The 24,741-nt window shown below is 45.8% G+C and overlaps 1 protein-coding gene across 1 annotated transcript; it reads right to left on the reverse strand.

The window, feature by feature from the left end:
* Nucleotides 1-1,809: 1,809 nt before the first annotated feature.
* vgll1 (vestigial like family member 1) lies at nucleotides 1,810-24,108 on the reverse strand. Its single transcript, XM_084331637.1, has 4 exons — nucleotides 23,844-24,108; nucleotides 15,269-15,471; nucleotides 3,619-4,107; nucleotides 1,810-2,218 (listed from the first exon to the last, which is right to left on the reverse strand). The coding sequence occupies exons 2-4, from the start codon at nucleotides 15,459-15,461 to the stop codon at nucleotides 2,181-2,183; spliced, it is 720 nt and encodes a 239-aa protein (XP_084187763.1). The 5' UTR covers nucleotides 15,462-15,471; nucleotides 23,844-24,108; the 3' UTR covers nucleotides 1,810-2,180.
* Nucleotides 24,109-24,741: the final 633 nt, after the last annotated feature.

A 24,741-nucleotide genomic window follows, 5' to 3' on the forward strand; every position in this document is an offset into this window, starting at 1 on the left:
GCACATGCACGGATGTGCACGTGCGTGCACACAGGAATGCACCAACTCGCCAAGTACCCACCTGGCTACTTTGCATAACAATAGCTCAGGTCGTCAGGTGTGTTCAAATATGTCCGCAGATATATTCACACAAAACTTGTGAATGAAATGTGTTACATTCCATTCCTGGAGGCAACGCGAGGGAACATTTATGCGCATTAAAACACAGTGCATCCAGGTATGAAATCACCAACGCACCACTGACTGTATGACTAGCTGGACCCATGCAAAAAAAACACAACCATGAAACCCATTCTCTCTCTCTCTCTGTATAAACAGGCCCTCAAGGTGCTGAACCGGAAACCATATACTTACCACCACTGCCACATCCTCAGCAAGTAAAGAATCCTCAGCTGGGAAAACCTGACAAAATACACTGATGCCTGCCTACTGTTCAAGATCTTAAATGGCAAGGCCCCCCCACCCCTCAGTACTTTTGTCAAACTAAAAACATCTCATAATAGGTCCACAGAGAGGGGACTGTACTGTGCCGTTTAGGTCCAGCTCCTTCAGTCAGTCCTGTTTTGCAGTCAGAGCCGCTCAGTTCTGGAACATCCTACCAACTGAAATAAGACACTGTGCTACCTACCACACCTTTACAAAACAACTCAAGACCTGGTTATTAACCAATCAAACATGTGACCACTTTTAATCAGTTCATTGTGTATTTTGTTATTGCTTTTACTATTATGTTGGATTGTGTTGTAAATACTGTGTTTTACTTTTAATGCTTCTGTTCTATGTGTATGGTCGGTCTCGTAACATCTTGCCAAAAGGACTACAGTTGCGAAATGTTCATTAATGTGTACTGTCCTTTTTTAAATAAACTGAAACTGATAAACTGATATTGTTTGAGGGCTTCCCTCTGCTGGTATCGATGACTTTAACAAAGTATTTATTTGACTACACAGCCATTTATCTTCTGTTCTAAGTATCTCTTGGACAGTGCTCTTGTTGATGTACAAGCTATAGATGACTGAAAACAAGTAATTAAAAAAAAAATTGTATCCACTTTTTCTCCTTATTTTCTATTTTTCTCCCATCCCAATTTCGTGTTTCCAATTCTCCCCTCCCCTGTCTTGAACGTTGCTCGACTATGCCCCCCACTGGTCGGTTGTAGGGAGGATAGAAGCCTTGCATCACGTGTCCCCTCCGGTACACGAGGAGGCAGCCTGTCACATCTTTTCACCTGCCAGCGCGGACTCTCATTGGCGAGGTGTAACGCGTGGGAGGCTCACACTACCCCCGCCATTTCCTGTCTCTGCTGTGCAGGCGTCCTCCTCCAACCGACCTGTAGGGGTCGCTGTCCACAACGTCCAAATCACCACCCATCAACTTCCACCCGCTGACTCTGCCAATTGAGCCAGTATGACGGTCGGCCCAAGCTGGAGGCAATGCTGACACCCGGATTCGAGACCGGAGTCTCTTGCATTGGTGACGAGCGCAATCTCCGCTGCGCCACCCAGCCGCCAAGTAATTAACATTTTATAATTTTGGCAGTTTGTTCCCCTGTTGAATTTAACACATTAAATATATATATATTCTTTTTATTAAGTAATAAAAAATTATAATAATTCAACCCACTCCAGACAGATATGAATAACACAACATGAATATTTTATCCGACCTATAACTTAATACTGGACTATTTACTAGTATATTATAATGTCAATGAATGCGAGTCACAAGAATGTCTCTCTCTCTCTCTCTCTCTCTCTCTCTCTCTCTCTCTCTCTCTCTCTCTCTCTCTCATCTCTCTCTCTCTCTCTCTCTCTCTCTCTCTCTCTCGTCTCTCTGTCTCTCTCTCTCATTTGGCGGCAGGCGGCACCCTGGGTTGTACACGCGAGTTAGAGACCTGACTGGTAAAACGGGTTTGTCTGGGAATGTTCCCTCTCTCTGGGAGGAGGTGGTTCCAGCTGTTTGGGTTCGAGGCACTGAGGTCATTTCTTTTGACAAGTAGAGCGGAAGGGCAGGTGGTGAACTGCTCCGTCACTTCCTTCCTGGTTCTGCGGTGGTTTTGGGGGCGGGTGTTTGACGGGTGAACACAGAGCCAGGAGGTGGCGAGCTGCTCCTTCACTTCCTGGTTCTGCGGTGGTTTGGGGGCGGGTGTTTGACGAGTCATCATGCCAGCAGTTCTCTCTTCAATACCAGTACATGTCCTTCTTGTCCAGAGCTCTTCCTAAGAGAGGGGGGAGACAAGTTTGAAGCATTTCAAAGGTAGTATAGGTACTACACTGCTACACTGACCTACAAGATGACATAGACATACAGTACTTAATGGCATGTTAAAGGTGATGTAAGTGGAATTTTATTGTTAAAATAAGAGTTAAATAGCTCTAAATTCTGACAGACATCACTGATATAGAGTGTCTGGTCAGTAACATGGGTCTCTCAGTCCCTCCTGCTCTGCAGTAAACAGCCATCACTGATATAGAGTGTCTGGTCAGTAACATGGGTCTCCCAGTCCCTCCTGCTCTGCAGTAAACAGCCATCACTGATATATAGTGTCTGGTCAGTAACATGGGTCTCTCAGTCCCTCCACTCTGCAGTAAACAGCCATCACTGATATAGAGTGTCTGGTCAGTAACATGGGTCTCTCAGTCCCTCCACTCTGCAGTAAACAGTCATCACTGATATAGAGTGTCTGGTCAGTAACATGGGTCTCCCAGTCCCTCCACTCTGCAGTAAACAGACATCACTGATATAAAGTGTCTGGTCAGTAACATGGGTCTCCCAGTCCCTCCACTCTGCAGTAAACAGACATCACTGATATAGAGTGTCTGGTCAGTAACATGGGTCTCCCAGTCCCTCCGCTCTGCAGTAAACAGCCATCACTGATATAGAGTGTCTGGTCAGTAACATGGGTCTCCCAGTCCCTCCACTCTGCAGTAAACAGACATCACTGATATAAAGTGTCTGGTCAGTAACATGGGTCTCCCAGTCCCTCCACTCTGCAGTAAACAGCCATCACTGATATAGAGTGTCTGGTCAGTAACATGGGTCTCCCAGTCCCTCCACTCTGCAGTAAACAGACATCACTGATACAGAGTGTCTGGTCAGTAACATGGGTCTCCCAGTCCCTCCACTCTGCAGTAAACAGTCATCACTGATATAGAGTGTCTGGTCAGTAACATGGGTCTCCCAGTCCCTCCACTCTGCAGTAAACAGCCATCACTGATATAGAGTGTCTGGTCAGTAACATGGGTCTCCCAGTCCCTCCACTCTGCAGTAAACAGCCATCACTGATATAGAGTGTCTGGTCAGTAACATGGGTCTCCCAGTCCCTCCACTCTGCACTCCTGATTGGATACAGTGGAATGGGATAGCAGAATATTTATGTTCTGTTTACTGCAGAGTGGAGGGACTGGGAGACCCATGTTACTCGTTGTTGGTGGGGAATGAGTTAATGTCAAGCCCTGCGTGTGTGTGTGTGTGCGTGCGTGCGTGCGTGTGTGTGTGTGCGTGTGTGTGTGTGTCTGTGTGTGTGTGTGCGTGCGTGCGTGCGTGTGTGTGTGCGCGTGCGTGCGTGTGTGTGTGTGCGACGCGTGCGGTGCGTGTGTGCAGGAGCGCAGGCCTTACCGGGGTCCAGGCCCACTCCGGGCCCCTCCATGTGGTCCCTGAAGCCGGGCGTGGCGCTCCAGCCGGGCAGCACCATCTCCGGCTTGGCCGTCCAGCCGGGGGGACCCAGCAGCTCCGGCTTGGCCATGCTGGAGGGGCCGCCGTGCTGCATCATCTCGGGCCCCCCCCGCTCGCTGTGCAGCAGGTTGAGCAGGGAGGTGGTGTAGTGCTCGGGAGAGACCCCCCCCCCCCCGCGGGGGTAGCTGACCACGCCGCCGGGAAGCCCCCCCTGCCTGCTGCCGCTGGGGGAGAAGGAGGCCCAGGGGGGCCCGGAGGGGGGGCCCTCGGAGGGGCTGAGGGCCAGGCTCCCGGCGTGGGGCTCCTTGCCCATCAGCTGCAGGCGTCCGGAGAGCGACTGGAACTGCAGCTCCGAGTAGGAGGCGGAGGAGGAGGAGGAGGAGGAGGAGGAGGAGGGGGCCACGGTCCACTGGCACGGGTTATTCTGCTCCTCTGGAATAAGATAAGATGAGATATTCCTTTATTGATCCCCTTGGGGGAATTCCGGCATCATCGCAGCATGGGGGAGGGGGAGGGGGGGGGGGGTACAGGCAGTAAAAACAAGCAGTGTAAACAATATAACAAGTCAATATAATTAACTATCTAACTAACTGAAATATACAGTATTCACATAAGGTGCAGTGCAGTATGCATAAGGTGCAGTATCACATAAGGTGCAGTATGCATAAGGTAGTGTTATTGTCCTTTTTAGGTTCCTAGTAGTTGTAGTTGGATGTCTGGCAGCAGTCCCTGCCCACTGTTGTGGAGCCTGATGGCCGCTGGTATGAAGGACTGGCCGAGGCGGTTAGTTGAGTGTCGGGGGGGTATGTGTCTGTGTCACTGAACGTGCTTCTCATCTTGACTAGCTCGTCGTAGAGGGGGTGAGAGGGGTTCTTGAATACAGTTCAAACAGTTATAAAGAAGTTATTTTCACGAGGGACGAGGAAGGGATTTGACGTTCACAGGTGTTTACTTTTTTTTATTTTATTTTCTTCATGTTTTACATATATATTTTTTTATGTTTTACATATATTTCTTTATGTTTTACATATATTTGTTTCGTGAGGATTTAAATCAGTAAGGAATTACATACATTTTGAGTATAGTGGAAAAGGGGTCGGATTAAATAAGTGTATACTTCTTCCTACTCCTTGTAAATTGAGTTATGTTCTTTTTTTAGTTTTGTTTTTTTAGTTTCTTTTCCATCATTTCATTGCTAGAGATTAATGATTTGTTTTTGTTTTATTTTGTTTTATTTACATAAAGTAAATAAAACAAATAATAATAAAGATAAAGATTTAAAATCAAATCAAATCAATGCAGCCGGAATGACGACCCCACCTCGCTTGGGATACGTAAATAAAGTACTAAAAGGTACATATTGTACGTTACAACCTCAAGGTGCTCTCCTGTCGCTGCACTCTCCTGGAAAGCAGGATGGACTGGTAGCATCTTTTATCAACCCCCCAGAGGGAGTCAGAGGGAGGAGTCAGAGGGAGGAGTCAGAGGGAGGGAGGAGTCAGAGGGAGGGAGGAGTCAGAGGGAGGAGTCAGAGGGAGGGAGGAGTCAGAGGGAGGAGTCAGAGGGAGGGAGTCACCCCGGAGTCTTTGGGCTTCAGTGCTAAATTTCAGCCCCGATCTCACTTAAAATAATGTAAATAAACGTATACAATGTAAATAAACGTATACTTGTACCGACCACAGGAAAAAGATACATATTGTACGTTATGTTATGGCCATAAGTAATATAGTGACATATTTATGAAAATGTACAATGTGTACATATTACAAATAAGTAATATATTGACGTATATTTACAAATAAGTACATTTTATAATAATCACTTTAAAGTAAACATATTGGTGTGTTGTCTTAGTCTAGTGGTGAGAGCTGTGTTTGTATCAGGGTGGGTGTCGTAGTCTAGTGGTGAGAGCTGTGTTTGTATCAGGGTGGGTGGGTGTCTTAGTCTAGTGGTGAGAGGTGTGTTTGTATCAGGGTGGGTGTCTTAGTCTAGAGGTGAGAGCTGTGTTTGTATCAGGGTGGGTGTTTTAGTCTAGTGGTGAGAGCTGTGTGTGTATCAGGGTGGGTGGGTGTCTTAGTCTAGTGGTGAGAGCTGTGTTTGTATCAGGGTGGATGTTTTAGTCTAGTGGTGAGAGCTGTGTGTGTATCAGGGTGGGTGTTTTAGTCTAGTGGTGAGAGCTGTGTTTGTATCAGGGTGGGTGTCTTAGTCTAGTGGTGAGAGCTGTGTGTGTATCAGGGTGGGTGTCTTAGTCTAGTGGTGAGAGCTGTGTTTGTATCAGGGTGGGTGTCTTAGTCTAGTGGTGAGAGCTGTGTTTGTATCAGGGTGGGTGTCTTAGTCTAGTGGTGAGAGCTGTGTTTGTATCAGGGTGGGTGTCTTAGTCTAGTGGTGAGAGCTGTGTTTGTATCAGGGTGGGTGTCTTAGTCTAGTGGTGAGAGCTGTGTTTGTATCAGGGTGGGTGGATGTCTTAGTCTAGAGGTGAGAGCTGTGTTTGTATCAGGGTGGGTGTCTTAGTCTAGTGGTGAGAGCTGTGTTTGTATCAGGGTGAGTGTCTTAGTCTAGTGGTGAGAGCTGTGTTTGTATCAGGGTGGGTGTCTTAGTCTAGTGGTGAGAGCTGTGTTTGTATCAGGGTGGGTGTCTTAGTCTATTAGTGAGAGCTGTGTTTGTATCAGGGTGGGTGGGTGTCTTAGTCTAGTGGTGAGAGCTGTGTTTGTATCAGGGTGGGTGGGTGTCTTAGTCTAGTGGTGAGAGCTGTGTTTGTATCAGGGTGGGTGTCTTAGTCTAGTGGTGAGAGCTGTGTTTGTATCAGGGTGGGTGTCTTAGTCTAGTGGTGAGAGCTGTGTTTGTATCAGGGTGGGTGTCTTAGTCTAGTGGTGAGAGCTGTGTTTGTATCAGGGTGGGTGTCTTAGTCTAGTGGTGAGAGCTGTGTTTGTATCAGGGTGGGTGTCTTAGTCTAGTGGTGAGAGCTGTGTTTGTATCAGGGTGGGTGTCTTAGTCTAGTGGTGAGAGCTGTGTTTGTATCAGGGTGGGTGTCTTAGTCTAGTGGTGAGAGCTGTGTTTGTATCAGGGTGGGTGTCTTAGTCTAGTGGTGAGAGCTGTGTTTGTATCAGGGTGGGTGGGTGTCTTGGTCTAGTGGTGAGAGCTGTGTTTGTATCAGGGTGGGTGTCTTAGTCTAGTGGTGAGAGCTGTGTTTGTATCAGGGTGGGTGTCTTAGTCTAGTGGTGAGAGCTGTGTTTGTATCAGGGTGGGTGTCTTAGTCTAGTGGTGAGAGCTGTGTTTGTATCAGGGTGGGTGTCTTAGTCTAGTGGTGAGAGCTGTGTTTGTATCAGGGTGGGTGTCTTAGTCTAGTGGTGAGAGCTGTGTTTGTATCAGGGTGGGTGGGTGTCTTAGTCTAGAGGTGAGAGCTGTGTTTGTATCAGGGTGGGTGTCTTAGTCTAGTGGTGAGAGCTGTGTTTGTATCAGGGTGAGTGTCTTAGTCTAGTGGTGAGAGCTGTGTTTGTATCAGGGTGGGTGTCTTAGTCTAGTGGTGAGAGCTGTGTTAGTATCAGGGTGGGTGTCTTAGTCTAGTGGTGAGAGCTGTGTTTGTATCAGGGTGGGTGTCTTAGTCTAGTGGTGAGAGCTGTGTTTGTATCAGGGTGGGTGTCTTAGTCTAGTGGTGAGAGCTGTGTTTGTATCAGGGCAGGTGGGTGTCTTAGTCTAGTGGTGAGAGCTGTGTTTGTATCAGGGTGGGTGTCTTAGTCTAGTGGTGAGAGCTGTGTTTGTATCAGGGTGAGTGTCTTAGTCTAGTGGTGAGAGCTGTGTTTGTATCAGGGTGAGTGTCTTAGTCTAGTGGTGAGAGCTGTGTTTGTATCAGGGTGGGTGTCTTAGTCTAGTGGTGAGAGCTGTGTTTGTATCATGGTGGGTGTCTTAGTCTAGTGGTGAGAGCTGTGTTTGTATCAGGGTGGGTGTCTTAGTCTAGTGGTGAGAGCTGTGTTTGTATCAGGGTGGGTGTCTTAGTCTAGTGGTGAGAGCTGTGTTTGTATCAGGGTGGGTGGGTGTCTTAGTCTAGTGGTGAGAGCTGTGTTTGTATCAGGGTGGGTGTCTTAGTCTAGTGGTGAGAGCTGTGTTTGTATCAGGGTGGGTGTCTTAGTCTAGTGGTGAGAGCTGTGTTTGTATCAGGGTGGGTGGATGTCTTAGTCTAGAGGTGAGAGCTGTGTTTGTATCAGGGTGGGTGTCTTAGTCTAGTGGTGAGAGCTGTGTTTGTATCAGGGTGAGTGTCTTAGTCTAGTGGTGAGAGCTGTGTTTGTATCAGGGTGGGTGTCTTAGTCTAGTGGTGAGAGCTGTGTTTGTATCAGGGTGGGTGTCTTAGTCTATTAGTGAGAGCTGTGTTTGTATCAGGGTGGGTGGGTGTCTTAGTCTAGTGGTGAGAGCTGTGTTTGTATCAGGGTGGGTGGGTGTCTTAGTCTAGTGGTGAGAGCTGTGTTTGTATCAGGGTGGGTGTCTTAGTCTAGTGGTGAGAGCTGTGTTTGTATCAGGGTGGGTGTCTTAGTCTAGTGGTGAGAGCTGTGTTTGTATCAGGGTGGGTGTCTTAGTCTAGTGGTGAGAGCTGTGTTTGTATCAGGGTGGGTGTCTTAGTCTAGTGGTGAGAGCTGTGTTTGTATCAGGGTGGGTGTCTTAGTCTAGTGGTGAGAGCTGTGTTTGTATCAGGGTGGGTGTCTTAGTCTAGTGGTGAGAGCTGTGTTTGTATCAGGGTGGGTGTCTTAGTCTAGTGGTGAGAGCTGTGTTTGTATCAGGGTGGGTGTCTTAGTCTAGTGGTGAGAGCTGTGTTTGTATCAGGGTGGGTGGGTGTCTTGGTCTAGTGGTGAGAGCTGTGTTTGTATCAGGGTGGGTGTCTTAGTCTAGTGGTGAGAGCTGTGTTTGTATCAGGGTGGGTGTCTTAGTCTAGTGGTGAGAGCTGTGTTTGTATCAGGGTGGGTGTCTTAGTCTAGTGGTGAGAGCTGTGTTTGTATCAGGGTGGGTGTCTTAGTCTAGTGGTGAGAGCTGTGTTTGTATCAGGGTGGGTGTCTTAGTCTAGTGGTGAGAGCTGTGTTTGTATCAGGGTGGGTGGGTGTCTTAGTCTAGAGGTGAGAGCTGTGTTTGTATCAGGGTGGGTGTCTTAGTCTAGTGGTGAGAGCTGTGTTTGTATCAGGGTGGGTGTCTTAGTCTAGTGGTGAGAGCTGTGTTTGTATCAGGGTGGGTGTCTTAGTCTAGTGGTGAGAGCTGTGTTTGTATCAGGGCAGGTGGGTGTCTTAGTCTAGTGGTGAGAGCTGTGTTTGTATCAGGGTGGGTGTCTTAGTCTAGTGGTGAGAGCTGTGTTTGTATCAGGGTGGGTGTCTTAGTCTAGTGGTGAGAGCTGTGTTTGTATCAGGGTGGGTGTCTTAGTCTAGTGGTGAGAGCTGTGTTTGTATCAGGGTGGGTGTCTTAGTCTAGTGGTGAGAGCTGTGTTTGTATCAGGGTGGGTGTCTTAGTCTAGTGGTGAGAGCTGTGTTTGTATCAGGGTGAGTGTCTTAGTCTAGTGGTGAGAGCTGTGTTTGTATCAGGGTGGGTGTCTTAGTCTAGTGGTGAGAGCTGTGTTAGTATCAGGGTGGGTGTCTTAGTCTAGTGGTGAGAGCTGTGTTTGTATCAGGGTGGGTGTCTTAGTCTAGTGGTGAGAGCTGTGTTTGTATCAGGGTGGGTGTCTTAGTCTAGTGGTGAGAGCTGTGTTTGTATCAGGGCAGGTGGGTGTCTTAGTCTAGTGGTGAGAGCTGTGTTTGTATCAGGGTGGGTGTCTTAGTCTAGTGGTGAGAGCTGTGTTTGTATCAGGGTGAGTGTCTTAGTCTAGTGGTGAGAGCTGTGTTTGTATCAGGGTGAGTGTCTTAGTCTAGTGGTGAGAGCTGTGTTTGTATCAGGGTGGGTGTCTTAGTCTAGTGGTGAGAGCTGTGTTTGTATCAGGGTGGGTGGGTGTCTTAGTCTAGTGGTGAGAGCTGTGTTTGTATCAGGGTCGGTGTCTTAGTCTAGTGGTGAGAGCTGTGTTTGTATCAGGGTGGGTGGGTGTCTTAGTCTAGTGGTGAGAGCTGTGTTTGTATCAGGGTGGGTGTCTTAGTCTAGTGGTGAGAGCTGTGTTTGTATCAGGGTGGGTGTCTTAGTCTAGTGGTGAGAGCTGTGTTTGTATCAGGGTGGGTGTCTTAGTCTAGTGGTGAGAGCTGTGTTTGTATCAGGGTGGGTGTCTTAGTCTAGTGGTGAGAGCTGTGTTTGTATCAGGGTGGGTGTCTTAGTCTAGTGGTGAGAGCTGTGTTTGTATCAGGGTGGGTGTCTTAGTCTAGTGGTGAAAGCTGTGTTAGTATCAGGGTGGGTGTCTTAGTCTAGTGGTGAGAGGTGTGTTTGTATCAGGGTGGGTGGGTGTCTTAGTCTAGTGGTGAGAGCTGTGTTTGTATCAGGGTGGGTGTCTTAGTCTAGTGGTGAGAGCTGTGTTTGTATCAGGGTGGGTGTCTTAGTCTAGTGGTGAGAGCTGTGTTTGTATCAGGGTGGGTGTCTTAGTCTAGTGGTGAGAGCTGTGTTTGTATCAGGGTGGGTGTCTTAGTCTAGTGGTGAGAGCTGTGTTTGTATCAGGGTGGGTGTCTTAGTCTAGTGGTGAGAGCTGTGTTTGTATCAGGGTGGGTGTCTTAGTCTAGTGGTGAGAGCTGTGTTTGTATCAGGGTGGGTGTCTTAGTCTAGTGGTGAGAGCTGTGTTTGTATCAGGGTGGGTGTCTTAGTCTAGTGGTGAGAGCTGTGTTTGTATCAGGGTGGGTGTCTTAGTCTAGTGGTGAGAGCTGTGTTTGTATCAGGGTGGGTGTCTTAGTCTAGTGGTGAGAGCTGTGTTTGTATCAGGGTGGGTGTCTTAGTCTAGTGGTGAGAGCTGTGTTTGTATCAGGGTGGGTGTCTTAGTCTAGTGGTGAGAGCTGTGTTTGTATCAGGGTGGGTGTCTTAGTCTAGTGGTGAGAGCTGTGTTTGTATCAGGGTGGGTGTCTTAGTCTAGTGGTGAGAGCTGTGTTTGTATCAGGGTGGGTGGGTGTCTTAGTCTAGAGGTGAGAGCTGTGTTTGTATCAGGGTGGGTGTCTTAGTCTAGTGGTGAGAGCTGTGTTTGTATCAGGGTGGGTGTCTTAGTCTAGTGGTGAGAGCTGTGTTTGTATCAGGGTGGGTGTCTTAGTCTAGTGGTGAGAGCTGTGTTTGTATCAGGGTGGGTGTCTTAGTCTAGTGGTGAGAGCTGTGTTTGTATCAGGGTGAGTGTCTTAGTCTAGTGGTGAGAGCTGTGTTAGTATCAGGGTGGGTGTCTTAGTCTAGTGGTGAGAGCTGTGTTTGTATCAGGGTGGGTGTCTTAGTCTAGTGGTGAGAGCTGTGTTTGTATCAGGGTGGGTGTCTTAGTCTAGTGGTGAGAGCTGTGTTTGTATCAGGGTGGGTGTCTTAGTCTAGTGGTGAGAGCTGTGTTTGTATCAGGGTGAGTGTCTTAGTCTAGTGGTGAGAGCTGTGTTTGTATCAGGGTGGGTGAGTGTCTTAGTCTAGTGGTGAGAGCTGTGTTTGTATCAGGGTGGGTGTCTTAGTCTAGTGGTGAGAGCTGTGTTAGTATCAGGGTGGGTGTCTTAGTCTAGTGGTGAGAGCTGTGTTTGTATCAGGGTGGGTGTCTTAGTCTAGTGGTGAGAGGTGTGTTTGTATCAGGGTGGGTGGGTGTCTTAGTCTAGTGGTGAGAGCTGTGTTTGTATCAGGGTGGGTGTCTTAGTCTAGTGGTGAGAGCTGTGTTTGTATCAGGGTGGGTGTCTTAGTCTAGTGGTGAGAGCTGTGTTTGTATCAGGGTGGGTGTCTTAGTCTAGTGGTGAGAGCTGTGTTAGTATCAGGGTGGGTGTCTTAGTCTAGTGGTGAGAGCTGTGTTAGTATCAGGGTGGGTGTCTTAGTCTAGTGGTGAGAGCTGTGTTAGTATCAGGGTGGGTGTCTTAGTCTAGTGGTGAGAGGTGTGTTTGTATCAGGGTGGGTGGGTGTCTTAGTCTAGTGGTGAGAGCTGTGTTTGTATCAGGGTGGGTGTCTTAGTCTAGTGATGAGAGCTGTGTTTGTATCAGGGTGGGTGTCTTAGTCTATTAGTGAGAGCTGTGTTTGTATCAGGGTGGGTGTCTTAGTCTAGTGGTGAGAGCTGTGTTTGTATCAGGGTGGGTGTCTTAGTCTAGTGGTGAGAGCTGTGTTTGTATCAGGGTGGGTGTCTTAGTCTAGTGGTGAGAGCTGTGTTTGTATCAGGGTGGGTGTCTTAGTCTAGTGGTGAGAGCTGTGTTAGTATCAGGGTGGGTGTCTTAGTCTAGTGGTGAGAGCTGTGTTTGTATCAGGGTGGGTGTCTTAGTCTAGTGGTGAGAGCTGTGTTTGTATCAGGGTGGGTGTCTTAGTCTAGTGGTGAGAGCTGTGTTTGTATCAGGGTGGGTGTCTTAGTCTAGTGGTGAGAGCTGTGTTTGTATCAGGGTGGGTGTCTTAGTCTAGTGGTGAGAGCTGTGTTTGTATCAGGGTGGGTGTCTTAGTCTAGTGGTGAGAGCTGTGTTAGTATCAGGGTGGGTGTCTTAGTCTAGTGGTGAGAGCTGTGTTTGTATCAGGGTGGGTGTCTTAGTCTAGTGGTGAGAGCTGTGTTAGTATCAGGGTGGGTGTCTTAGTCTAGTGGTGAGAGGTGTGTTTGTATCAGGGTGGGTGGGTGTCTTAGTCTAGTGGTGAGAGCTGTGTTTGTATCAGGGTGGGTGTCTTAGTCTAGTGATGAGAGCTGTGTTTGTATCAGGGTGGGTGTCTTAGTCTATTAGTGAGAGCTGTGTTTGTATCAGGGTGGGTGTCTTAGTCTAGTGGTGAGAGCTGTGTTTGTATCAGGGTGGGTGTCTTAGTCTAGTGGTGAGAGCTGTGTTAGTATCAGGGTGGGTGTCTTAGTCTAGTGGTGAGAGCTGTGTTTGTATCAGGGTGGGTGTCTTAGTCTAGTGGTGAGAGCTGTGTTAGTATCAGGGTGGGTGTCTTAGTCTAGTGGTGAGAGCTGTGTTTGTATCAGGGTGGGTGTCTTAGTCTAGTGGTGAGAGCTGTGTTAGTATCAGGGTGGGTGTCTTAGTCTAGTGGTGAGAGCTGTGTTTGTATCAGGGTGGGTGTCTTAGTCTAGTGGTGAGAGCTGTGTTAGTATCAGGGTGGGTGGGTGTCTTAGTCTAGTGGTGAGAGCTGTGTTTGTATCAGGGTGGGTGTCTTAGTCTAGTGGTGAGAGCTGTGTTTGTATCAGGGTGGGTGTCTTAGTCTAGTGGTGAGAGCTGTGTTTGTATCAGGGTGGGTGTCTTAGTCTAGTGGTGAGAGCTGTGTTTGTATCAGGGTGGGTGTCTTAGTCTAGTGGTGAGAGCTGTGTTTGTATCAGGGTGGGTGTCTTAGTCTAGTGGTGAGAGCTGTGTTAGTATCAGGGTGGGTGTCTTAGTCTAGTGGTGAGAGCTGTGTTTGTATCAGGGTGGGTGTCTTAGTCTAGTGGTGAGAGCTGTGTTTGTATCAGGGTGGGTGTCTTAGTCTAGTGGTGAGAGCTGTGTTTGTATCAGGGTGGGTGTCTTAGTCTAGTGGTGAGAGCTGTGTTTGTATCAGGGTGGGTGTCTTAGTCTAGTGGTGAGAGCTGTGTTTGTATCAGGGTGGGTGTCTTAGTCTAGTGGTGAGAGCTGTGTTTGTATCAGGGTGGGTGTCTTAGTCTAGTGGTGAGAGCTGTGTTTGTATCAGGGTGGGTGTCTTAGTCTAGTGGTGAGAGCTGTGTTTGTATCAGGGTGGGTGGGTGTCTTGGTCTAGTGGTGAGAGCTGTGTTTGTATCAGGGTGGGTGTCTTAGTCTAGTGGTGAGAGCTGTGTTTGTATCAGGGTGGGTGTCTTAGTCTAGTGGTGAGAGCTGTGTTTGTATCAGGGTGGGTGTCTTAGTCTAGTGGTGAGAGCTGTGTTTGTATCAGGGTGGGTGTCTTAGTCTAGTGGTGAGAGCTGTGTTTGTATCAGGGTGGGTGTCTTAGTCTAGTGGTGAGAGCTGTGTTTGTATCAGGGTGGGTGGGTGTCTTAGTCTAGAGGTGAGAGCTGTGTTTGTATCAGGGTGGGTGTCTTAGTCTAGTGGTGAGAGCTGTGTTTGTATCAGGGTGGGTGTCTTAGTCTAGTGGTGAGAGCTGTGTTTGTATCAGGGTGGGTGTCTTAGTCTAGTGGTGAGAGCTGTGTTTGTATCAGGGTGGGTGGGTGTCTTAGTCTAGTGGTGAGAGCTGTGTTTGTATCAGGGTGGGTGTCTTAGTCTAGTGGTGAGAGCTGTGTTAGTATCAGGGTGGGTGTCTTAGTCTAGTGGTGAGAGCTGTGTTTGTATCAGGGTGGGTGTCTTAGTCTAGTGGTGAGAGCTGTGTTTGTATCAGGGTGGGTGTCTTAGTCTAGTGGTGAGAGCTGTGTTTGTATCAGGGTGGGTGTCTTAGTCTAGTGGTGAGAGCTGTGTTTGTATCAGGGTGAGTGTCTTAGTCTAGTGGTGAGAGCTGTGTTAGTATCAGGGTGGGTGAGTGTCTTAGTCTAGTGGTGAGAGCTGTGTTTGTATCAGGGTGGGTGTCTTAGTCTAGTGGTGAGAGCTGTGTTAGTATCAGGGTGGGTGTCTTAGTCTAGTGGTGAGAGCTGTGTTTGTATCAGGGTGGGTGTCTTAGTCTAGTGGTGAGAGGTGTGTTTGTATCAGGGTGGGTGGGTGTCTTAGTCTAGTGGTGAGAGCTGTGTTTGTATCAGGGTGGGTGTCTTAGTCTAGTGGTGAGAGCTGTGTTTGTATCAGGGTGGGTGTCTTAGTCTAGTGGTGAGAGCTGTGTTTGTATCAGGGTGGGTGTCTTAGTCTAGTGGTGAGAGCTGTGTTAGTATCAGGGTGGGTGTCTTAGTCTAGTGGTGAGAGCTGTGTTAGTATCAGGGTGGGTGTCTTAGTCTAGTGGTGAGAGGTGTGTTTGTATCAGGGTGGGTGGGTGTCTTAGTCTAGTGGTGAGAGCTGTGTTTGTATCAGGGTGGGTGTCTTAGTCTAGTGGTGAGAGCTGTGTTTGTATCAGGGTGGGTGTCTTAGTCTAGTGGTGAGAGCTGTGTTTGTATCAGGGTGGGTGTCTTAGTCTAGTGGTGAGAGCTGTGTTAGTATCAGGGTGGGTGTCTTAGTCTAGTGGTGAGAGGTGTGTTTGTATCAGGGTGGGTGGGTGTCTTAGTCTAGTGGTGAGAGCTGTGTTTGTATCAGGGTGGGTGGGTGTCTTAGTCTAGTGGTGAGAGCTGTGTTAGTATCAGGGTGGGTGGGTGTCTTAGTCTAGTGGTGAGAGCTGTGTTTGTATCAGGGTGGGTGTCTTAGTCTAGTGGTGAGAGCTGTGTTTGTATCAGGGTGGGTGTCTTAGTCTAGTGGTGAGAGCTGTGTTTGTATCAGGGTGGGTGTCTTAGTCTTGTGGTGAGAGCTGTGTTTGTATCAGGGTGGGTGGGTGTCTTAGTCTAGTGGTGACATCATTCGCCTGCGACCACAATCATTGTTAGTTTGACTCCCAGCCGCGCTGTTTGATTGAACCTTCACACTGCGTTACAGGGCTGATCAACATTGTTCCCGGGTCAAAGGTCATCATAGCTGCTCACCAGACTTCACAGCCTTGTGGATCCTCCTGCTCTTGCCGGCGGGCACCTTGACCTTGCAGATCTTGCTGAGGGCGCGGGCAAAGTGCTGGTCCACCATGCTGCCGATGTCTCCGTGGAAGTAGGTGAGGATGACGCTCTGTGCGTTCTCCTCTATCTTCACCGCTATGGGGCTTCCTGCGCGGGCGGCTGCCATGGTGACCACTCTGAGACACAGACACACAGCACCCATGAGATCATTCAATTCAATTCAATTAAAAAAAACGTTATTAGTCCCGCAGCAAGGGGCAATTTAGAGCATGATACGGCAAACAGCTGCATTTCTGTTACATTCAAGACAAAACAAGACAAAACAGGGACAAGAAACATACATGACACTTCAAAGCACAAGAGACGTGACACTGATCCCAGAACGGGATCCCTACATTGTTGATCTGTCAAGTCCAATAAATAAATAGATTCGGTCAGTACTCTTTCGTCAAAAATGATAAAAATCAAGGGGTCAAAGGGTACATGTTAGTAAACCGACCTTTCCTTGTACTGTGGCCATTCACCAGTCGAATGGCCTCTGGTACAAACCCAAACAGTCTTCTGTTTGTTTGTTTTACAGGTAGGCTTCATACGATAAGATATGATAAGATAAGATAAGATAGTCCAAGTTTCAAGTTTCACGTTTGTTTATTATTTGTCACAATAAAACACATGTACTTTACGGTGAAATGCTCGGTTCTGTACGAGCCCCTGAGAGTCATACAGTAAAAAAGTAAGTAAAAAAAGTTAGTAAAAGAGGAATATACAATATACAATACAATATACAATCTAAAGTACAACCTAAGTACAATCTAAGTACAGTGAGTACAAATGAGTAAACAACAGTGAGGTACAAATGCAGACAATGAGGTACAAAACGTTAAGGTATTATTACTAGTATTATTATTATTATTATTATTACTACTATTCCTTTATTAATCTCCCTGGGGGAAATTCGAGCTTCATAGCAGCATGGGGGAGGGGGGAGGGGGGAGGGGAGGTACAGGTATGGGCAGGGTAATAGTATAAAACATAAATATAGGCGATACAATGTCATCTGAATATAAAACATATTAGAAAAGTAAACATTGTAAACAATATGATTAACTCTGAATATAAAAAATATGAGATGAAATATGAGAATAAACGGTGTAAACAAAGGTGCAGATGAGGGTCTGTGTGCCCCATCGGTTATATTATATGTTACAATAAATATAGGCAATACAACACGTGAATCTGAATATACTGTATATACTATGAGTAAGAGTAAAAGTAAACAGTATACAGAAGGTGCAGTAATCAGTACACAAGGCGCCCTAACTGGCATGATATACGTCATACGTTGCAGTCCGTGCTGGGAGATAGATAAACAGGTCATACATGTAGGTATGCATTTGGTTATGTGGGTGGGTAGGTTTGTAGGCAGGTGGGTGGGTGGAGGGTGGTTATGTATTATTATTATGTATGCAGTATATATGAATGTATGTACTGTGTGTATGTATGTTTGTATTAACACATATCTTTTGAATGTATTACTGTTTTTTTTTTTTTTTTTTTTTTTTTCCCTCCTTTTTCCTCCGATTTTCTCCCATCCCAATGTTAGTCGTTATGCCAATTCCCAATCCCCTTCCTGGTCGCTGCGCACTTACCCCCCACAGTCGGTCTGGGAGAGTGGAGGCTACCACGTGCTTCCTCCGACACACGTCCAGCCAATCAACCGCTTCTTTTCACCTGGCAGCGCGGATTCTCACTGAGAGGGCGTAGCGTGTGGCAGGATCACACTATCCCACTTAGATCCTATCCGCGCTTAGCAGGCGCCCCGACCGAACTGTAGAAGTCGCTGTTTACAACGACCAGGACCCACCCCGCCAGCTTCTCCCACCCTCTAATACAGCCAATTGTGTTAGTATGAACGACCAGCCAAGCTGGTGACAACCCCGGAGCTGTGAGCTGGATTCGAACAGGCGAATCCTAGCGTCTCCGGGGTTGGTGACGAACGCAATCTCCGCTACGCCACCTGACCGCACTGTTTAAAAAAAAAAAATAATATATATATTTTTGTATGTTTGATTTTACAAAACAGGGGAAGTTCTCGATAAGCCTCTAGGCTTCTAAACTTCTCCTACACAATATGGTTATTATCTTTTAATTTTTAATTTATTTTTTTAAACTTTTGTTTAACTCTTTGTGTTAATAATAATAAAAAAAAATACAAGTTCAAGTTTGATTTTAAGGTACATGTACATAATAGTGAAATGCTTGGTTCTGTATGAGCCTCCTAAGATTCTGCTTCATACAGTAAGAAAAGTTTAAAAGTAAAAGAGTAAAAGACCAAACACTATACAAAATATACAATATACAAAACTAAAATGTACAAAATACTAAAATTAGGTAGAAGAGGTAGTGCACATTTGTAGGAATAAATAGATGGAAACGTGGTCAAATGTTTAAAAAGTGTTTAAAGTGTGGCGGCTAAGTGGCGCAGTGGGCAAGGCGCTCGCCACTAGTGCTGGAGATTCTGGGTACGAGCCCAGCTCTCGGCATTGCTACCAGCTTGGCTGGTCGTTCATACTAACACAATTGGCAGTGTTAGGGGTGGGAAAGCTGGCGGGGTGGGTCCTGGTCGTTGTAAACAGCGACTCCTACAGTTCGGTCAGGGCGCCTGCTCAGCGCGGAAAGGATCTAAGTGGGGGTAGTGTGATCCTTCCACATGCTACACCCTCTCAGTGAGAGTCCGCGCTGCCAGGTGAAAAGAAGCGGTTGATTGGCTACACGTGTGTCGGAGGAAGCATGTGATAGCCTCCACTCTCCCAGACCGACGGTAGGGGGCAGAGTGCACAGCGACCAGGAAGGGGATTGGGAATTGGCATAACGACTAACATTGGGATGGGAGAAAAACGGAGGAAAAAGGAGGGGGAAAAAGATAAAAAAAAAGAAAAGAAAAATTGAGTGCGCATGTGGATGTTGTGTGCAGTGACTGTAGAATGGATGAGTTATTGTTCCAGTGAGTCCACATTGAGCATCCTGATGGCCTGGGGATAGAAGCTCCTTCTGAGTCTCTCTGTACCGGCCATGAGACTCCGGTAGCGCTTGCCTGGGGATAGAAGCTCCTTCTGAGTCTTTCTGTACCGGCCATGAGACTCCGGTAGCGCTTGTCTGGGGATAAACGCTCCTTCTGAGTCTCTCTGTACCGGCCATGAGACTCCGGTAGCGCTTGCCTGGGGATAGAAGCTCCTTCTGAGTCTCTCTGTACCGGCCATGAGACTCCGGTAGCGCTTGCCTGGGGATAGAAGCTCCTTCTGAGTCTCTCTGTACCGGCCTTGAGACTCCGGTAGCGTAAATTGTGATGAAACAGTTGTAATATAAATCATAATTTTTCTTTGCATCTCTGACGGTGAATAACACCATGCTAACATTGAGGTAGGAGGAATTTCGAATGAATAAAGGGAAGTTGATTAAACAGAAGGATTTGTAGATACAGTACTGAATTATAATCCATTTGTATTATACATTCAAAATGTAATTATGAACTATAAATTACCTCATTATGGCCAAGTCATACATCTATGGATAGGGCCAAATCTCCTCTTTCCAATGGCAGTGTTAAATCTGGATTTAGTAATTTCCTCAAGTTTTTCCGATAAAAGAGCGATAGAATTCACATTATTCCGAGAAATTCTTATTTTCGGAAGATTTTAAAAACATCGGTAAACAAACGTAGTGGTGAAGAAAATATACACTTTGACTGCTGTTTTGATATGGTTCGGGTCTTTACTCTTGGCTACTTTTGAAAAAGAAATGCAACATTAATTAATACGGTCTGTATTGATCGATTAATGAGAGAACAGCAGTTGGGGGACCCCTAGGGCTTAAGAGAGGAACAGCAGTTTGTTGATCTGCTCATAGCACTATTGGGACATGTCTACATGTCTACAAAGCTCTATAATGAACCACATTACATGTCTACAAAGCTCTATAACGAACCACATTACATGTCTACAAAGCTCTATAACGAACCACATTACAGTTATCTATCATTTCTTTTTTTTTATGTTCTGGCAACATATTTGGGCTAAATAGGCCCATGTCTCGTTTTATAAATGTGTCTTGATAACATATGCTGTAATTAAAACTTCTAATAAATATGCACAATCAAGTTCAACAACAACATGTGCTTTTATTTTGATATTCCTTAATTCCACGTTGAAATTACGCAATACATTAAGACTTGTGGGGTCGCCAAAGAAAATCCTAAATAAAATGGGGTTGTGGTATACAGAAGAACCCCTGCTCTATAAAGTTTAAAAGTAAAAGAGTAAAAGACCAAACACTATACAAAATATACAATATACAAAACTAAAATGTACAAAATGCTAAAATTAGGTAGAAGAGGTAGTGCACATTTGTAGGAATAAATAGATGGAAACGTGGTCAAATGTTTAAAAAGTGTTTAAAGTGGGGCGGCTAAGTGGCGCAGTGGGCAAGGCGCTCGCCACTAGTGCAGGAGATGCTGGGTTGATGCTGCTGAATTGAAAATGGGGGACCCTGATGTAAACAAGACGAAAGTCTTTCTCTGGTCTGCATCCCCTTAACAATTGTATGTATTGAGCTGTACTGTACTGTACCCATTCTGCAATCTGTTAATAAACTTTTCAATCAATCAATCAATCAAAACAATAAACCACATTACATTGTCTACAAAGCTCTATAACGAACCGTTGTTGATTCTGAGGGTTAAGTCAAAACTCGTCCTAACTAATTATTGCAAGTTCTTTCAAAGGGATGAACAGAAAGATCAAAGAGTCTCGACAGACCGGGGGGGGGGGTTCAGCAGCAGCTTGTGTAGAGACTCTTTGAGATAAATGAATGAATGGTCATTACATTTATACCGTGCTTTTCTAGACACTCAAAGCGCTCCCCACAATGTAGGGTGGAAATGGCCTCCTTCACCACCACTGGTAGCACCCAACCTTGGGCTACGCACTCAGGCTCAATTGGCTACCATACACACTGGCACCCGGCACACATCACACGACACAATGGCTCAGGAGACAGGGATTGATATCAGCCAATTAAGGGGGGAGGGATGATTAGGTGTCATGGAGCTGATTGGGAATTTGACCAGGAGCCCCCTATACTCTTTACGATAGGCGTCCTGGGTTCTTTAACGACTGAATTCAGTCAGGAGGACCTCGGTGTCGCGTCTCATCCGAAGGACGCCACTCACGGCTGTACGGTGTCCCTATCACCGTAACAGGGGCGTTGTTCCTGACAAGTCCAGAGGACAGAGTGCCCCCTGCTGGAAAGGGCAATAGTATACAATGTACAGGTGATTAAACTGGGTAGAAAATATATAACTTAAGCACTACTGAGTATTAGTGCTAATCGGGTACACATGCCTTCGAGCGACATTGTACTTTTGTACTTAATTATTTTATTATTTAGTCTGCACGTTTACTACTTTTATTGTCTTTTATACCTATTCTTATGTCTGCGTTGTTTTTTTATTCTGTCAAGCTGTGTGCTGATTTTATGCCTATGTAAATTTCATACCATATAGATAGTTATTCATATTTATTATTGTTATATCGTAGAAATGTGTGCATTGAAATGTCTGTAAAGTCTCGACGACATTGAAAATGCAGGTTGACCTCAATTGTCTTTTAGAGTATAAATAAAGGTTGATGATGGTTGATGAAGTCGAGACACAAGATGCTGTTAACACATCCGGGGCCAACCACATATATACGCGTGTTTCGGATCCAACGCTTGAGGGCCAACCACGAATATATATACACGTGGTAAGGTTGTTTTGGCTTTTATTCCATTGTAATATCCTCTCTCGACGACATTGAAAATGAGGGTGACCTCAATTGTCTTTTCGAGTATAAATAAAGGTTGATGATGATGTATAAAAATATATAACTTAGTACTACCGAGGGCGGCTACGTGGCACAGTCGGCAAGGCGCTCGCAACGAATGCTGGAGACTAGGCTCGCTGGAGACTAGGCTCGAACAGGATGCCTCCTGGGCCCCGGGGCCCCTCCAAAGCCCAGATCCCCGACGCTGAAAGATCGAGCCGCGCAGGTGAAAAGATGCGACGGCTGTTACCTCGAGTATCGGAGGGGACTCGTGCTATGTATGACTTAGTCCACATTGCAGCCGGCTTGTGGGAGGCAAGAAACAACGTTCGAAGACAGGGGAGGGTTGAATTGGACGATATGAAAAATTGGGATGGGAGAAAAATAGAAAATGGGAGAAAAAGTGGATAAAAAAAAACAACCTTAGTACTACCGAGTAATAGTGCTACTCAGATGTATGTACAGAGTTGTAGTATTAATATGTACAGTGCTACAGGTATAAAATATATAACTTAGTACTACCGAGTAATAGTGCTACTCAGATGTATGTACAGAGTTGTAGTATTAATATGTACAGTGCTACAGGTATAAAATATATAACTTAGTACTACCGAGTAATAGTGCTAATCAGATGTATGTACAGAGTTGTAGTATTAATATGTACAGTGCTACAGGTATAAAATATATAACTTAGTACTACCGAGTAATAGTGCTAATCAGATGTATGTACAGAGTTGTAGTATTAATATGTACAGTGCTACAGGTATAAAATATATAACTTAGTACTACTGAGTAATAGTGCTACTCAGATGTATGTACAGAGTTGTAGTATTAATATGTACAGTGCTACAGGTATAAAATATATAACTTAGTACTACCGAGTAATAGTGCTAATCAGATGTATGTACAGAGTTGTAGTATTAATATGTACAGTGCTACAGGTATAAAATATATAACTTAGTACTACCGAGTAATAGTGCTAATCAGATGTATGTACAGAGTTGTAGTATTAATATGTACAGTGCTACAGGTATAAAATATATAACTTAGTACTACCGAGTAATAGTGCTACTCAGATGTATGTACAGAGTTGTAGTATTAATATGTACAGTGCTACAGGTATAAAATATATAACTTAGTACTACCGAGTAATAGTGCTACTCAGATGTATGTACAGAGTTGTAGTATTAATATGTACAGTGCTACAGGTATAAAATATATAACTTAGTACTACCGAGTAATAGTGCTACTCAGATGTATGTACAGAGTTGTAGTATTAATATGTACAGTGCTACAGGTATAAAGACACTATGGCAGTAGTAGTAGTAGTAGTGTGTGATGTACATCGACCAGGACGACTGAATGACATCATGCAGGAGGTCAACGTACTTTATGAACATGTTGAGGATGATATTAGATCAATATTAGATCAATGACATCTCAAATCAAATCAAATCTAAAAGGAGTGGGCCATGAATGGGCTCTACATTCCACGTTAGAGTTGTTGGACCATTACAGCTCCTGAAGAAAGAGATCACGTCCACACGATGCAATAACAATAACAATAATAAATATCCAATAGTCTTTGCATATATACAGCGCTCAGAGACATTATAAAGTAATTCCTTCTCAACATTTGGTCACATTTCTCCTCAAAAGGTCAACTCATGTTCGGTTCTATGCACATTTTTATCTATCTATATGCACTGTCATTTTAAGAGCACTGCTCTGTTGTATGTTAAATACCCTGTTGTATGTCCTGTTGTATGTCCAATCTAATCCAATCCAATCCACTTTATTTATAAAGCACATTTAAAACAACAAAGTTGACCAAAGTGCTGTACAAGTCCATAACATAAGATAAAACATAAAACATAATTTTCTTTTAATAAAAAGCACACAATAAAAACAGTACAATGTGTCACATAAAAAGGCCAGTCTCTCAAAAACGGTTTAAAAAACAAAAGCCAGAGCAAATAAATGTGTTTTGAGGCGTGATTTAAACACCTGCAGAGTGGGGGCCTGCCTAACATGCAGAGTGGGGGCCTGCCTAACATGCAGAGTGGGGGCCTGCCTAACATGCAGAGTGGGGGCCTGCCTAACATGCAGAGTGGGGGCCTGTCTAACATGCAGTGGCAGCTCATTCCAGAGCTTTGGGGCTGCCACAGCAAAAGCACGGTCCCCCCTGAGCTTCAGCCTGGAGTCTGGAACGGCCAAGAGGAGCTGGTCAGAGGACCTGAGGGACCTTGGGGGAACATAGGGTTCCAGCAGGTCTGAGAGGTAACCCCGGTGCCAAGCCGTTCAAACATTTAAAAGCAAACAGTAAAACCTTAAAATCAATCCTAAAAACGCACAGGAAGCCAGTGGAGGGCAGTTCTATCTTATATCTATCTTATAATATTTAGCCTATTTTTAAACTGAATGATTTTAAACTGTTTTTATTATTTGTATTACTGAATGAAACCGTAAACAGAGAGGCCTATTGGGGGATGCCAGATCCTAATGTGAAACACTGTGATTTACCTCACCTTGCTACCTCTCTATCTTTTTTATGCTCGCTTATGCCTGTATTTTTCACCGTTGTGAAGCACTTTGAACTGCAACCTCTGTGTGAAAAGTGCTATACAAATAAAGTGATTATTATTATTATTATTATTATTATATTATTATTATTAACTCCTTCTTACCTGAGCTGGCGACTGCGGACCAGGGGAGACGGGGGGGGGGGGGACCACCACTCCCTCCTCAGAGCGCTGCTTGTTTGACCAAAAGCCGATCTGTTTTGCCTACATGGGCAAAAGCCGATACGGTTGGAAATAATAAACACTTCCCGAATTTGATACCGACATCAATAAACATCCGTCGATTGATACTCCTGAGACCAAGTGGCGTCCTGCTCCTCCTCTGCTCTCCCTCTTCTCTTCTGGCCGAGTCGGGACTCTGATCCTCCGAGGCTCCAGGTCTACAGGTGACTCGCTGCCGTACCTGCAGGGCGTGATGCTCGCTGAACTCAGACGGGTATGAGCAGAATGTCACCGGGCAGGTTCCCCCGCACCGCCTCAACAACATCTTATGAAAACATTCCTCAACAGGGCCCACCGCGCCGTTAAAAAAAAACCAACCGCACCGTCAAACCCGTAAATCTGTGACATGCTTCCAGTCAGAGCGCTCCTGATGTGCCGCCCCGTACAGCCTTCTGTGATCTGCTGCGGACGAGCCGGGTTTGATATTATTCGTTTCATATCTTGTTGTTTCATGTCTCATGCTTATGCTTTAAAAGAAATAGATCCAGCTTTTTTAGTATAATAAATAACTGGACTTTTTGAAGAAGTCTCTTATTTACTGAGGAGGAGGGACTGGGAGACCCATGTTACTGACCAGACACTCTGTATCAGTGATGGCTGTTTACTGCAGAGCGGAGGGACTGGGAGACCCATGTTACTGACCAGACACTCTATATCAGTGATGGCTGTTTACTGCAGAGTGGAGGGACTGGGAGACCCATGTTACTGACCAGACACTCTATATCAGTGATGGCTGTTTACTGCAGAGCGGAGGGACTGGGAGACCCACGTTACTGACCAG

Source organism: Notolepis coatsorum, assembly GCF_963971535.1.
Source record: "Notolepis coatsorum genome assembly, chromosome: 16".
Lineage (NCBI taxonomy): Eukaryota > Metazoa > Chordata > Actinopteri > Aulopiformes > Paralepididae > Notolepis > Notolepis coatsorum.

Excerpts from the sequence above, each read along its gene's own strand:
- vgll1 (XM_084331637.1), bottom strand. The coding sequence starts at position 15,461 with ATGGCAGCCGCCCGCGCAGGAAGCCCCATAGCGGTGAAGATAGAGGAG. Across the intron at positions 4,108-15,268 it reads CCACAAGGCTGTGAAGTCTG|AGGAGCAGAATAACCCGTGC; the intron begins GTGAGCAGCTAT and ends ATCTTATTCCAG. Across the intron at positions 2,219-3,618 it reads CGGAGTGGGCCTGGACCCCG|GAAGAGCTCTGGACAAGAAG; the intron begins GTAAGGCCTGCG and ends CCCCTCTCTTAG.